Raw genomic sequence first — 13,429 nt, 5'->3', positions numbered from 1 at the left:
GTTTAAATATACCCCCCCCCCCCCCCCCCCCCCGGAGTAAAAGAGGTTTAATATTGAATAGCAGACACTCTGTACTGTATCTCCAGCCAAGCCCCACCCATTGTATCCCATATTTCACATACCTCTCCAGTTTCACTTTGACCAACAAACCAAAAAAAAAAAAAAAAAAAAAAAAAAAAAAAAAAAAAAGTGAATTCACACAGGGCTCTTATTGAATGGTGCAAGAATTGTTTAAACAGAGGCACGATTGAGATCTGACCCCTTATCAATTAACTAAATCAACTCAGGACTGTTCTGTGCCAGTGGAGACCATGATGAAATTAAAATATACCGAATGTACCAATATGTAAAGATTAACTATAGGGAGAATTCATGCTAAACTAGTAACCATTCTTTCAGAAGAAAGATTTGAATTACAAGGAGCTACGTCGTGCTATCGGTCTTGCATCACTTCAGGATTGCTCACAGGGGTGTTAAAGTAAATAGACGAAACAGCACCATGAAACTACAAAAAAAAAAACACACCATTTAATCTCACTGGAGGACTTTATTGTTCTTTCTACCAGATTGTTACACACTGAGGTTTGGGCTGTGACAGGGAGGATCTCAGAAAGGAGGCATGTTTTAAGTGATGTCACAGACAGGGCAGGAGTTCTATTCCTTTGAAGCCATGTAGACTATGAGGTCCACGACTCTGTTGCTGTACCCAAACTCATTGTCATACCTGCAGAGACAGACAGGGTCACAGCACTGCACAACCAGGGTCTGACGGATGGGGGGCAATGACAACACATCATTACAAAACTATAAAGCACTAGTTGGGACAGATTACCACAGTGGTCATGCTCAGCTGTGAATCTGGTTCAGAGATTTGTCTCAAGACAAACCGCTGGATATGTACAGTTACTACCTGTCATCCAAATAAAAGCTTAACACACTGGATACATTTACATATTTTTAAAAAGCCATGATTGGCATTGAAAATGGGTTCTATTTACTGAAGTAAGTGCTAAAACTCCTACTAAAGACCAATGTAGCAATACCAGGGATAATTCTTTCCCAGCAGGGGAAAGGTAGGAGATTGACTTTAAAGCATTCTTGGTTGGCACACTTGGGTGGGGGGGAGAAAGAAAAAGATCTGGGACTGAACTTAGTGCCCATGTTTCAGTAGTGCTACAGAATCAGTTGGAGGCACAACTCACCATGTGACAAGCTTGACAAAGTGGTCATTCAGGGCGATACCGGCCCCAGCATCAAAGATTGAGGAGCGGACATCTCCATTGAAGTCAGATGACACCACCTGAAGAGGAAACAGACATCTGAAAAACATTCTGCACCATTGTTAAATATATACACTGGGCTCCTTTGGAAGGTTGTGTTTTTCGTAAATAACTTTCCACCCAATTGGTAACAGAGCAATACAAAAGACTGCACATCATCTTCCTTCCTGAATGGAGACCAAGGTGTATTCTGAACCGGCACCAACCTGGTCTTCTGTGTATCCCAGAATTCCCTTCATGGGCCCTTCAGCTGCTGCCTTGACAACCTTCTTGATGTCATCATATTTGGCCTAGCAGGGAAACAATCCATCAGTAACAGCAGCAACGATGTCAAAGTATTAGGTAGTATTGCTGGACATCCTGAGACAGCCCTAGTTAAGAGTGAGCTTCAATACCCTGCCTGACACTAGCCATACAAGACACACTAGCGCACTATACAGTTTCCACAATGTCTCGTCTAATTGGAGAGGTACCACACTTTATAAAAAGACCACCCAACGAAAGCTTTGCAGTTTTGATGCATTATACTAGAATTAGACAAGTCTTTGTCCCCAGTGTGGCACTTACTGGTTTCTCAAGACGGCAGGTCAGATCCACAACAGAGACATTGGGAGTGGGAACACGGAAAGCCATTCCAGTCAGCTTGCTGAAGAGACAGAGGGGTAGTCAGGACTGACTTTAGGGGACAGTCTCTGCTGTACAAACAAGCAAACACCGCAGAATGTGGGGGAAGGAAGAAATAGACAGACCACACCAAACAAACTAGACTTTGCTTCATAAAATTGGCAGACTTCTGGTCACAAACATTTTAATCTGTGTGTTGAGAGCTCAGTGCTGGGGTGACCACTTGTGCTACCAACAGAGCTCAGCAATGCGTGGGAAGGGGTGATCTGGTACAGAAAGTGTTTTTGGTACTTACCCGTTTGTTTGCTAGTTATTACAGACCCAGTGAGCTTAGGGAAAACAGCGAGTGTGTTCAGTATTTCTGGTACAAACTATCAGCGTATAGATGTGGAGTACTGATGCAATGTGTATTACTGACCCGTTGAGCTCAGGGATGACCTTGGATACAGCCTTTGCGGCGCCGGTGCTGGCTGGAATGATGTTCTGGTGCGCACCTCTGCCATCTCTCCACAGCTTACCAGAGGGGCCATCCACAGTCTTCTGCGTGGCTGTGTAGGCGTGGACTGTGGTCTAGGACACAGAGACACTTTCAAAACAAGGCAGAACTAGAGGCAGGCAGAGAAATATTCAGTCAAGACAGCTGGGGAATCCAAAACCACTGTGCAGAAAACGTCCAATTCAGACAAGGCTTGTGCGGCGTTAGTGCTCCCTTACGTTAATTTGATCTGGAAAGCAAAGTGATCAAACACTAAGAGGGTCTGAAGTATGATCTCACTGATCTGCAAGACTTAATGTGGCAGTTCATACAAATTAACAGCACGTTGAGGTCCATTCTGATTAAACACACTTGTTGTCAAGGATCAAATGCTTCCCTAAAATGTTCTAATCACCTGCAGTGCTGGAGTTGCTTACACAGGGTCACTCACATTGCAGCTGATGCCTCTCAAGAATGTGCCTTCATAAAACAGAATCCAGATGAGCTGCGCTTACCATGAGACCCTCAACAATGGTGAAGTTGTCATTGATCACTTTAGCCAGGGGAGCCAGGCAGTTAGTGGTGCAAGAGGCATTGCTGAAACCAGGGAGAAAAGGAGAGATCAATAAAACAGATTACAGGATTCAAATACAAGATGGAGCAATTACTGAATGACTAATATCGATTTTCAATAGGGTTGGACAAAGTTTGTTTTCTCAATTTGGAAAAAGACACTTCAAAAAGAGGCTGTGGCAATTAAATCATGTTTAAAGCATTCTGTAAAATCTGTTGAAAGCCTTTTGTTCTGGCATCAAAGTGGATTGAAGTCCTGCTCTCATGGTTTTTACCTGACAATCTTGAGCGACTTGTTGTAAGTCTCATGATTGACACCGACCACAAACATGGGGGCGTCAGCACTAGGGGCTGAGATGATAACACGCTTAGCACCGCCCTTCAGATGAGTCTGAGGATTCCAGACACAAGACAGTCAGTCTCTCTGCTTACACAACTCGACAATGACAAGAAAACATAGCATAGAGGCAGCTATTCAGACCAGTGCTAGTCTTGGTCTTCAGTTGTCAAGCTGGGTCTTTAAGATCCCAGTGATTGAAATCCTGAGGCAGGCAAATTCAGAATACTGTATTTAAAGCAGTCAATTAATTAGTTTGATTAAAACCAACTGAATGAACAGTACTGGATACAACATAGTGTTTGATCCCCATCAGAACGCATTAACAGCAGCTGCACTTGTTTTGCAAGTGTGCACTGAACTGGGAGGAATACTTACAGAAGCCTTCTCCATGGTGGTGAAAACGCCAGTGGATTCCACTACATAGTCAGCACCAGCATCGCCCCATCTGATGTTGGCTGGGTCACGCCTAAAAACAGTATCCTCTACATGAGCCCATTAGACCTTCAATCGTTTGAAATAAATATTGGCTATTTGTTATTCTTGAATGTCGGGCCAGTGCCAGGCATGGTAAGTGTTGGTTATCATGCAATTGTGATCAAAGCAATAAATGAATCAGGTGGAGCAAGATAAATTGAAGCCTGACATGTTTCCTTGGAGTAGCCAGCTGCTTCAAGCAAATCAAACAATTGTTGCCAAGTTAGATTTGGTACTGCTTTATTTCGTGTCATACTATGGAGTTCATTTCGTGAACTGTACTTGCATGGGATATGTATTGACCAATACCATGCATGTCAAGTCTGATGCTTGGTAGTTTCCTGCTCCAGTTAAAAAAAAAAAAAAAAAAAAAAAAAAAAGAAAAGCTACCTACATGATCATGTAAAGCTATGAATACCCTATTCAAAACATGATTTTGAAAGGCAAATCATGTTACATTTAGGTAGCATGGATAGCTTACAGAATTTCATTAATGCTACATACCCAACTTTGTATGTAGTTACTGGACCACAAAATTAAAGTCAAATACAGAAGCAGTCTAACAATACATACACATGCATCTATTGACTTGCATATCAAGTACTTAAGTACACCCCACACAGCGTTCCACTAGTCTTTGCATCTGAACGGTGTTCGTTGGCTTGTGTACTCACTCCTGGAAGACGGTCACTGCTTTCCCATTGATGACCAACTTGCCACCCTCAGCCTTCACATCTCCCTTGAAGGGGCCGTGAGTGGAGTCATACTTGAACATGTAGACCTGGGAGACAGAGCGGCAGCATCACACCGACAGCAGCTGCATACACCACACTCAAACTTTACAATAAAAATCAAGCACTTGAGACGGTCAGCAACCCTACTGCATTCACTTCAATGCACACCATTTTCTTGGTCCTTGCATGCAGGTTTCCATTTACAATCAACACATTGAGATTGCTGTATGGTTTTTATACATAACTGTTCTACTTTGGGAAGAACAAAGTAGAAAGCTACAAACTTTAGAAGCCTTGGTCAAGTTATAACAGTTCAATATCAAACACTTGTGCTCCTGCCCAATAGCCTGTGGAGATGCATTGTCCTGGTTACAGTGCAGTCAGCCAATTTATTTTCTGGGCGTCTGAAAGTTTACAAACGAGAGGAGGCCATTCGGCCCATTTGCTCGTTTGGTTGTTAGTAGCTTATTGATCCCAAAATCTCATCAAGCAGCTTCTTGAAGGATCCCAGGGTGTCAGCTTCAACAACATTACTGGGGAGTTGATTCCAGACCCTCACAATTCTCTCTGTGTAAAAAAGTGTCTCCTATTTTCTGTTCTGAATGCCCCTTTTTCTAAACTCCATTTGTGACCCCTGGTCCTTGTTTCTTTTTTCAGGCTGAAAAAGTCCCTTGCGTCGACACTGTCAATACCTTTTAGAATTTTGAATGCTTGAATTAGGTCGCCACGTAGTCTTCTTTGTTCAAGACTGAACAGATTCAATTCTTTTAGCCTGTCTGCATATGACATGCCTTTTAAGCCCGGAATAATTCTGGTCGCTCTTCTTTGCACTCTTTCTAGAGCAGCAGTTCCCTTGATTTAAATTCAACACTTTTCACAATGTATGCAGCGTGTAAAAAAAGCGCCTCCTATTTTCTAAACATCTCCATTTGTGACCCCTGGTCCTGTTTCTTTTTTCAGGCTGAAAAAGTACCTTGGGTCGACACTACCTTTTAGAATTTTGAATGCTTGATGTCTCACCATTTATTCAACACTTTTCACTATATATAATAGCTTCCCCACATTGTCTAGATGAAGACATTTCTGAGTCAACAAAAACTCCCTAGGTCTTTTTCATAGATTCCTTCTCCAATTTCAATATCTCCCATATGATATTTATAATGTACATTTTTATTTCCTGCGTGCAGTACCTTACACTTCTCTATTAAATGTCATTTGCCATGTCTGCCCAGTTCCGAATGCTAGATCATTTTGAATGACCTTTGCTGCTGCAACAGTGTTTGCCACTCCTACTTTTGTGTCGTCTGCAAATTTAACAAGTTTGCTTACTATACCAGAATCTAAATCATTAATGTAGATTAGGAATAGCAGAGGACCTAATACTGATCCCTGTGGTACACCGCTGGTTACCACACTCCATTCTGAGGTTTTTCCTCTAATCAGTACTTTCTGTTTTCTACATGTTAACCACTCCCTAATCCATGTACATGTGTTTCCTTGAATCCCAACTGCGTTCAGTTTGAGAATTAATCTTTTGTGCGGGACTTTGTCAAAAGCTTTCTGGAAATCTAAATAAACCATGTCATATGCTTTGCAATTATCCATTATCGATGTTGCATCCTCAAAAAAATCAAGCAAGTTAGTTAGACACGATCTCCCTTTCCTAAAACCATGTTGACTGTCTCCCAGTACCCTGTTACCATATAGGTAATTTTCCATTTTGGATCTTATTATAGTTTCCATAAGTTTGCATATAATAGAAGTCAGGCTTACTGGTCTGTAGTTACCTGGTTCAGTTTTGTTTCCCTTTTTGTGGATCGGTATTTGCAATTTTCCAGTCTGTCGGTACCACCCCTGTGTCAAGAGACTGCTTGCATGATCTTGGTTAGCGGTTTGTAAATTACTTCTTTCATTTCTTTGAGTACTACTGGGAGGATCTCATCCGGCCCAGGGGATTTGTTTATTTTAAGAGCTCCTAGTCCCTTTAACACTTCTGCCTCAGTTATGCTAAAGTTATTTAAAACTGGATAGGAACTGGATGACATGTGGGGCATGTTGTCAGTATCTTCCTTTGTAAAAACTTGTGAAAAGTAATCATTTAATATATTTGCTTTTTTTTTTTCTTCCTCTATGATTTTGCCATTTGTATCTCTTAAACATTTAATCTCCTCTTTGAATGTTCTCTTGCTGTTGTAATATTGGAAAAACATTTTGGAATTGGTTTTAGCTTCTTTAGCAATGTTCATTTCTATTTCTCTCTTGGCCTTTCTAACTTCCTTTTTGACTTGCATTTGCAGTTCTGTGTACTCTTTCTGTGTACTTTCTTTTTGGTCCTTTTTAAATGCTCTGTAAAGTGCCTTTTTTCGCTGAATATTTTTTATTTTCTGGGCGTCTGCTGCCCCCTTGTACACTTTCCCAGTCTGTTACCATAGATGTAATTTGCCATTTTGGATCTATCTGCCCAGTTTCCGAATCTTGTCTAGATCATTGTTCAGGACCATTGCTGCTGCCTGTTCAGTGTTTGCCACTTGTGGATTCGTATTACGTTTGCAATTTTGTCGCTTTCATTTCTTTGAGTACTACTGGGAGGATCTCATCCGGCCCAGGGGGATTTGTTTATTTTAAGAGCTCCTTTTAACACTTCGCCTGGATAGGAACTTGACATGTGGGGCATCTATTAAACTTGTGATTTTGGCAATTTAACATATTTGCTATTTTTTTTTCTTCCTCTATTTTTGATTTGTCTACTCCTTTTGAATGTTCTCTTGAGCAATGTATTGATGCCAGTCAGTGTGGCTCACCATGTAGTCCAGGTCAATGAAGGGGTCATTGATGGCCACAATTTCCACCTTCCCAGAAAGCACTGCAGCACGGGTCACAAGACGGCCAATACGTCCAAATCTGAAACAGAAGAGGCTGTTGGGTACAAGACACCCAGGCTAGACACAAACAAACAGTCTGGGCACTTTAGAGCTCAGCTTCAGACAATCTGCCAGTGCTTGGCATTCGATTACATTCTCAAACAGCGTTTAAATTAAAAAAAACCATTTAAACTTGAAGATACCTGGATTGCTTGTAATGCAGGCCAGAGAAATGTCAATACAAGTGTTACATTGTACACAAGCATCAGGATTTATAGCTACATAGCAAGGGTTTGGGAGATAGTCTAAATGATTAGAAGGGTTTCCCTAGGAATGTTTAAAGAAATTGCTTTCTCTGACAGCATAACATAGGCTTGATTTTATGGAAACCCAAATGTGGATAGGCAGATTAAACCCTAATGCAACACCAATATACCACTTTGGATGTTAACTGCTGTTGGAATGGTGTCCCAGCAGGTGGTAGCTTGTCAAGAAAAAAAAAATAAATCCAAGAAAACCAGCTTTTGATTTGTGCTGCCTCTCCCAAGACAACCCTGTGTAACTGCACCATTATACAGCAATACACAAACACTCTCCTCTGGATACTAGAGATTTGTTAGTGTTTTGTGCACTTCAGTACAGTTAGAGTTGATATTTAACCAGATACATGCAGCCCTGTTAAACACCCACCCAAGCAGACAGTTATTTCAATAATGACCCTTGGATCCAATATTTGAGTTACCATGCACAAACAAGCCTGCTACGAGATTTAACAGCAGTCGGCATTAAGAGTGCACTGCTCTTTAAAATTAATCAATTTTATATATAATATTTGATTTATCAATAGCAGAATTCTTAAAACCACTGCATGTACTTTTGCTCATGATAAACTGGAGTGAAGAAAAAGGTCACCTTGCTAAATTAAAACTACTGAAATGCAGCTGTTGTAATCCTATCCACCACAGAGATGTTTAATTCTCACAAGTGGTTCTGTAGCAGACTAACCCTTTGAAAAGGGGGGGAGGGGTGTGCAGAGTGAAGAACAGTTTTGTTAGTGGGCAGGATGCTGCTTTTCAGTGTTAAGCATTTGAGAATAAGGCAGGGGGAAAAAGAGAATTGTGCAATAGGAATTCGAGCAAGGCCACAGGCGTACAGTTAAAACATTGTCATTTTAAAGCAATAGAGGCTTGAACACTTACAACTCCCCCCCCCAAAAAACCAATAAATAAAAATACCAGAAACTCAAGAGCGAGTTCAGCTTACACAACTGCAGCCTTTATTTAAAGCTGATCTACAATTAGTGCTGCATTACAGTGAAACTAAACTGGATCTACCCCAAATAAAAGGTTAGAAAGGCTCCTTTGCAGTGGAAGGGACAGGCATTCATTTCAGACCTCATTGATGGACTGGTCTCTTTAGGATCATTTTGATAGTCATTTAGGAACTTTGTTACAGGAACCGATGAAACATTTTAGGCAGCACTTGTCCAGCAAGCACTGTTCTCCTCCTGAAGTGGAGGTCAGTCTCATACACCAGTGCAGACTTCCACAGGAGACTGTCAAATGCTCAACACGATACAGGGTCTAATTTTGGCCAAAGAAACAGAATTCTATTCATCTCCCCATCCCGCAGGTACAGTCTTGTCTATAAAATATCCTTCATGACCTATTTACAAATCTGTAACCCCATCCCGGGCTAATACTAGGCTTGGTTTACAAAGCAGAGAAACGTGAAAGATGAAACACAGACAGTTATGCCTCTCCAGCATGTTTGGCATCTACTTGACCAGGGCTGTTCTGCTCAGACCAAGAGGGACTGATCCAAGCAGCAGAAGGTAGTTCAAGAGGAAGGACTGAACAGTGAAAACTGAACTTCGTTATAATACACATTGAAAGAATAAGAAATAGTAAAACTGAAGACAAGGAGACAGACTTCTGGGTCAGAATCAAAGTCGTACTAGTTGCTCTAGTAGTACAGGAAAGAGACCACTCAAACCTACAGAGCACTAAACAAAATTTAATACACCAGGTCTCAGTTCATAGTCCAGTAGGAGGGTAAAGTACAGTAGATGCCATTTGGCCTGCACATTTGGAATCCGTTCCATAGAGGGCTTCCATCAAGTTTCTAATTTTAGACATGAATTTACAGAAGTTTACAGTTACTTAACATTTGAGCTAGACTGATTGAACAAACTGCAACACTAGAAGGGCAGCGATGAGCTTCAGGTCACCAGCCCCCTCACCGTCTAGTGAATCTGGCTGTTTATGCAGCATGAACAGAGTCAAATGTGTTAAATAACCTAAAGCTACAACTAGCACAGTGCACCCTGGGACCTGTAGTTCTGGAGCACAGCCTCTGTAGTTTAAACCTATGGGGGAGAAATGACTACATCTCACACTGCAATGTGGGAAAGCAGCATTTGAGTACCCACTAAGTTCAAAAGGGAAAATGTAAAACCCATTGCGAACAGTCAACCGCCCTCTGGAATCATAGGTTCAACGATTGACACCATTGTTTCTTGTAACCAAGAGGCAAATCCCTGTTTACCAGCGACTGACTAGCTCCAGTGTCTATGGGTTTGAAGTGCAATGTACATGTCAAATCTGTCAGATATGAAAGGTTAACTGCTCCATGGTAACTAAGAAAACAAATACAACATTTAAAAGCAACATTAAACCAAGAACTCAGCGAGTGTTGCAACATTGAGAAACATCTATCAAATGTGCCAGAAATTAGTTTGATGGTAAAAACTGGTTTATACAAAATATAAATAAAGTTGGAAAAAAACATCTATTGGGAGGTATGACTCAATTCCAGCATGCAGTGGGTTGGTAGTGTTACACAGCACACAGGAATAGCCCCTAGAAAGTGTCCCAAGGGCAGAGGATTCTTAATGGTTAGGTTTAGGTAATGGGTTTGGAGGTTAGATTTTAGGGCAGGGGTTGCTTAAGGATAGGGTTGGGTTAGGGACAGGGTGGCTCGATTTCGTAGAGGGTTGCCGAGCCATTATAGGAAGGGGAAAATGGCAAAAAACCTTGAATCATCCAATGCCCTCAGGACACTCTAGCTAACTAGGGGTTATTCCTTTACGCTGCCAGTGTCATGCAGCTAGCACGTCGACTACAGAATGTGGCAGGTTGGCGATTGGGGGGGGGGGGGGGGGGGGTTTCCTTTATATGAAACATGCAACAGGCAATTGCCAAGCTCTGTAGCAATTCTACATGTTTAAAATAGTTTCAAATATTGACATGGGCAATTTTAAAAGAAAACACCCAAACTGCTTTAGAGAATGTAAATAAACTGGACTGCCAACAGGATTGATAAAATGGACAAAGAGCCAAGCTACTTAATGCCACCATTTATAGACATTATATAGTAGTGTTTGTGTAAAGCTGTGTTAGTTTGAAGGATTTGCATTTAACAGTCAAAACTGTCTGTCATGACTGTCAGCCTACACGCGATGCATCTGTAAAGCGCAACACAAGTCAGTTGTTATGGAATGCGGGTCAAAGTCCCGAACATGCTCAAAGCTAACCAGTTTAAGTTCTTGCACAAGCAGATATTTGACTTTCAAATGAAAGTCCAGGGTCTAGTTTCACAAAACAGTTATAGGCAGCCTGCTAATCCACTTAACATCTATAAATAACACCATTTATAGACAGTTGATTTCTAAACTATTGTTCCATCTTGTTTTTTGAAACTGTTAATGATAGCTTAGCTACAGTTTTGTGAAACTGTCCTAGTTTAGAAAGCAATTCTTAATAGGTCCAGATGACTGAACTGATTTATTTAATTTACATTACACGTTTGCTTACCCGTTAATTCCAATTTTCACCATTTTGCCTCAAATTAAATCCTCGTCTGCAAGAGAAAAACAAAAGGGGGAGGGGATTAACTTATTTGAATCCTTCCAACCTCATTCAAGTTTAATATACGCTATAAAGTTAACAGCGAACCACAAAAAAACACAAAGTTATTAAAAAACACAACGAGGTAAATACGAGAACGTTATTCAAACACGGCCCTCTATCGAGATTTAGACCTATATGAATATCAAGAAACCCAGCCTTGCATTTTCACCAATATTCCAAATAGTTTATCCAAAATAAACTGGTCCGAGATTACTTCAGGGTATAATACACATATGCCGATTCCACATACATTTACGACTGGCGACTATGAGAACTGTCCGTAACGAACCTGTCAACACCCTTTTATTTTAAAATTCATAGAAGCATACCGTTACCACAGTAACCACCTTTCCAAAGACGCCAGTTCAGAACTGCGCCGCCCCCCGGTGGGAGATGACTTAATTGGCTGTAAATTCAGAAAACCTACGAGGAAAAATTAGACCCTCATTGCCGTAGCCAGTCAATTATAATTTAATACGAAGCATTGCACGCCTCCACTTTAATGACGATGCCTCAAACCAGCAAATTGTCAGGGAAAAAAATGTTTCACACGTCAAGTAGTTTGGAAACGTGTGTTGAGTGACAATGTCTGCCTGCTGCATTCACAGATGGACGCAAAACGTAATTGAGCTGTAGATCAAAGGCATTAGTTTCTCAGTGATCGATATACTATGCGCAACTCTGTTGTAATGTATACTATGCATTGACAATGGGAACGTAAGTCGGATCGTGACACGACAAATTATATATGCAAGCTGTAAAAAAGCGACCACTTCTGCAATACAAAGAACCTTTGTTTTCGATCCAAAGGGGTGATTTCACGAAGATCCCTTACAAGGCGACATGCATGCATTCTAAATGCAAACAGGTGGTAAACGTTACCTTTAATACACGACTACATTTCCATTGCAAGGCAATAGGGAAGTAAAACAATCGGGTAACTCAGTCATCAATAAAATGACAGTTTATCAAACGCAGGCGACCAGCCTGAATTACCAACAAACAGAGCATATATGCACTGACGTTTCGCTAGTAGATAAACAAAAAGACCGTATAAAAATTCTGTTTTAGTTACGCCCGTGATGAATTGACGATGTAATACTGCATAGCCACTAACGAGTTCATTTAAGTTTATTTACTTTGCTGACTTGACCTCAATATTAAATATCACGATCAACGGCCCGTTCTATAAAACAAAAAGTTGAGGCAATACACTCGTCTTTTTCGCTTTGCACTAATAATAATAATGCGACCGTTTAGGTAAAAATAAGCTAAACCTTGCGCACTTCTTAGTCAACCACTATTTTAAACATGATTGGGGCCCCATGCCAAAACAGTTTAATTTCCCCATTGCTGCTTACCTGAGTGAGATTCAAAACCCGGCTCTGCGTACCAAACAGCGTGTAAACTCAGAGCCGCTCGACCCGAGTTATATAACGGGGCCACGCCCCCTTCTCCTTCCTGATTGGAGCCAGTACCCTACCCTAGAAGGAAAATGTCAAGGTCACACAGACGTGTTGTTTTACTGCAATTCCACGGTTTTGCATTTTTTTTCTGCACTCGACTTTGTCAGAAAGATAGAACGAAAGCAGGCCTCGTTGACAGTCCAGTTTGATGGTTTTTACAATAACGCAAACGTGCTGCTTGCTACTGTTCACTACTACCGACCTCATTATTGAGTCTGCGTTATAAAAATAATAAGAATGAATTCATGACTATTTCAGTCAGATAAACTGTGTGATTCTGCAACAGCACCAGGAAGTGATTAGGGACCAGCTTTTCATCTACAGTGTTGAAATACCATTTTGAAATCGCTGCAGATTAAAAACTGAACAATAGAACACAGCAACCAACAAATCTTCAACACAATGAGGGGAACCTGTGCACGTTTTAATAGAGAATGGATTTTAAAGATGGTTAGCACTCCTTTAAAAAGGGCCCAGTGATAAAGGTAGTGATAACAAGCTGTAAGGAAATTGATTTTAAAGAAGTTAGCACACCTTTAAACTCTCAACAGAAAGCGTCCACTGTTTGAGTGGCAGTGCTTGTGCTGAGCTGTGAGAGCGCACTGTTACAGTGCCAGCTCATTCCTGTGTGTGTGTGTGTGGGTGTGTGTGCGTGTGTGTGTGTGTGTGTGTGTAATTAAGAGAATAGCGG

The 13,429-nt window shown here is 41.1% G+C and overlaps 1 protein-coding gene across 1 annotated transcript; it reads right to left on the bottom strand.

The window, feature by feature from the left end:
- Positions 1 to 527: 527 nt before the first annotated feature.
- Positions 528 to 12,693, bottom strand: gapdh (glyceraldehyde-3-phosphate dehydrogenase). Its single transcript, XM_041222109.1, has 12 exons — positions 12,634 to 12,693; positions 11,177 to 11,222; positions 7,302 to 7,401; positions 4,441 to 4,547; positions 3,668 to 3,758; positions 3,228 to 3,343; positions 2,895 to 2,976; positions 2,323 to 2,474; positions 1,848 to 1,926; positions 1,487 to 1,570; positions 1,203 to 1,300; positions 528 to 724 (listed from the first exon to the last, which is right to left on the bottom strand). The coding sequence occupies exons 2-12, from the start codon at positions 11,197 to 11,199 to the stop codon at positions 655 to 657; spliced, it is 1,002 nt and encodes a 333-aa protein (XP_041078043.1). The 5' UTR covers positions 11,200 to 11,222; positions 12,634 to 12,693; the 3' UTR covers positions 528 to 654.
- Between the last annotated feature and the right edge of the window lie 736 nt (positions 12,694 to 13,429).

This window comes from Polyodon spathula, chromosome 21 (assembly GCF_017654505.1).
Source record: "Polyodon spathula isolate WHYD16114869_AA chromosome 21, ASM1765450v1, whole genome shotgun sequence".
Lineage (NCBI taxonomy): Eukaryota > Metazoa > Chordata > Actinopteri > Acipenseriformes > Polyodontidae > Polyodon > Polyodon spathula.
This window is presented reverse-complemented; position numbering and strand designations above follow the sequence as displayed.

Excerpts from the sequence above, each read along its gene's own strand:
- gapdh (XM_041222109.1), bottom strand. The coding sequence starts at position 11,199 with ATGGTGAAAATTGGAATTAACGG. Across the intron at positions 7,402-11,176 it reads GTGAAAATTGGAATTAACGG|ATTTGGACGTATTGGCCGTC; the intron begins GTAAGCAAACGT and ends CTTCTGTTTCAG. Across the intron at positions 3,759-4,440 it reads GCAGTGACCGTCTTCCAGGA|GCGTGACCCAGCCAACATCA; the intron begins GTGAGTACACAA and ends TACTGTTTTTAG.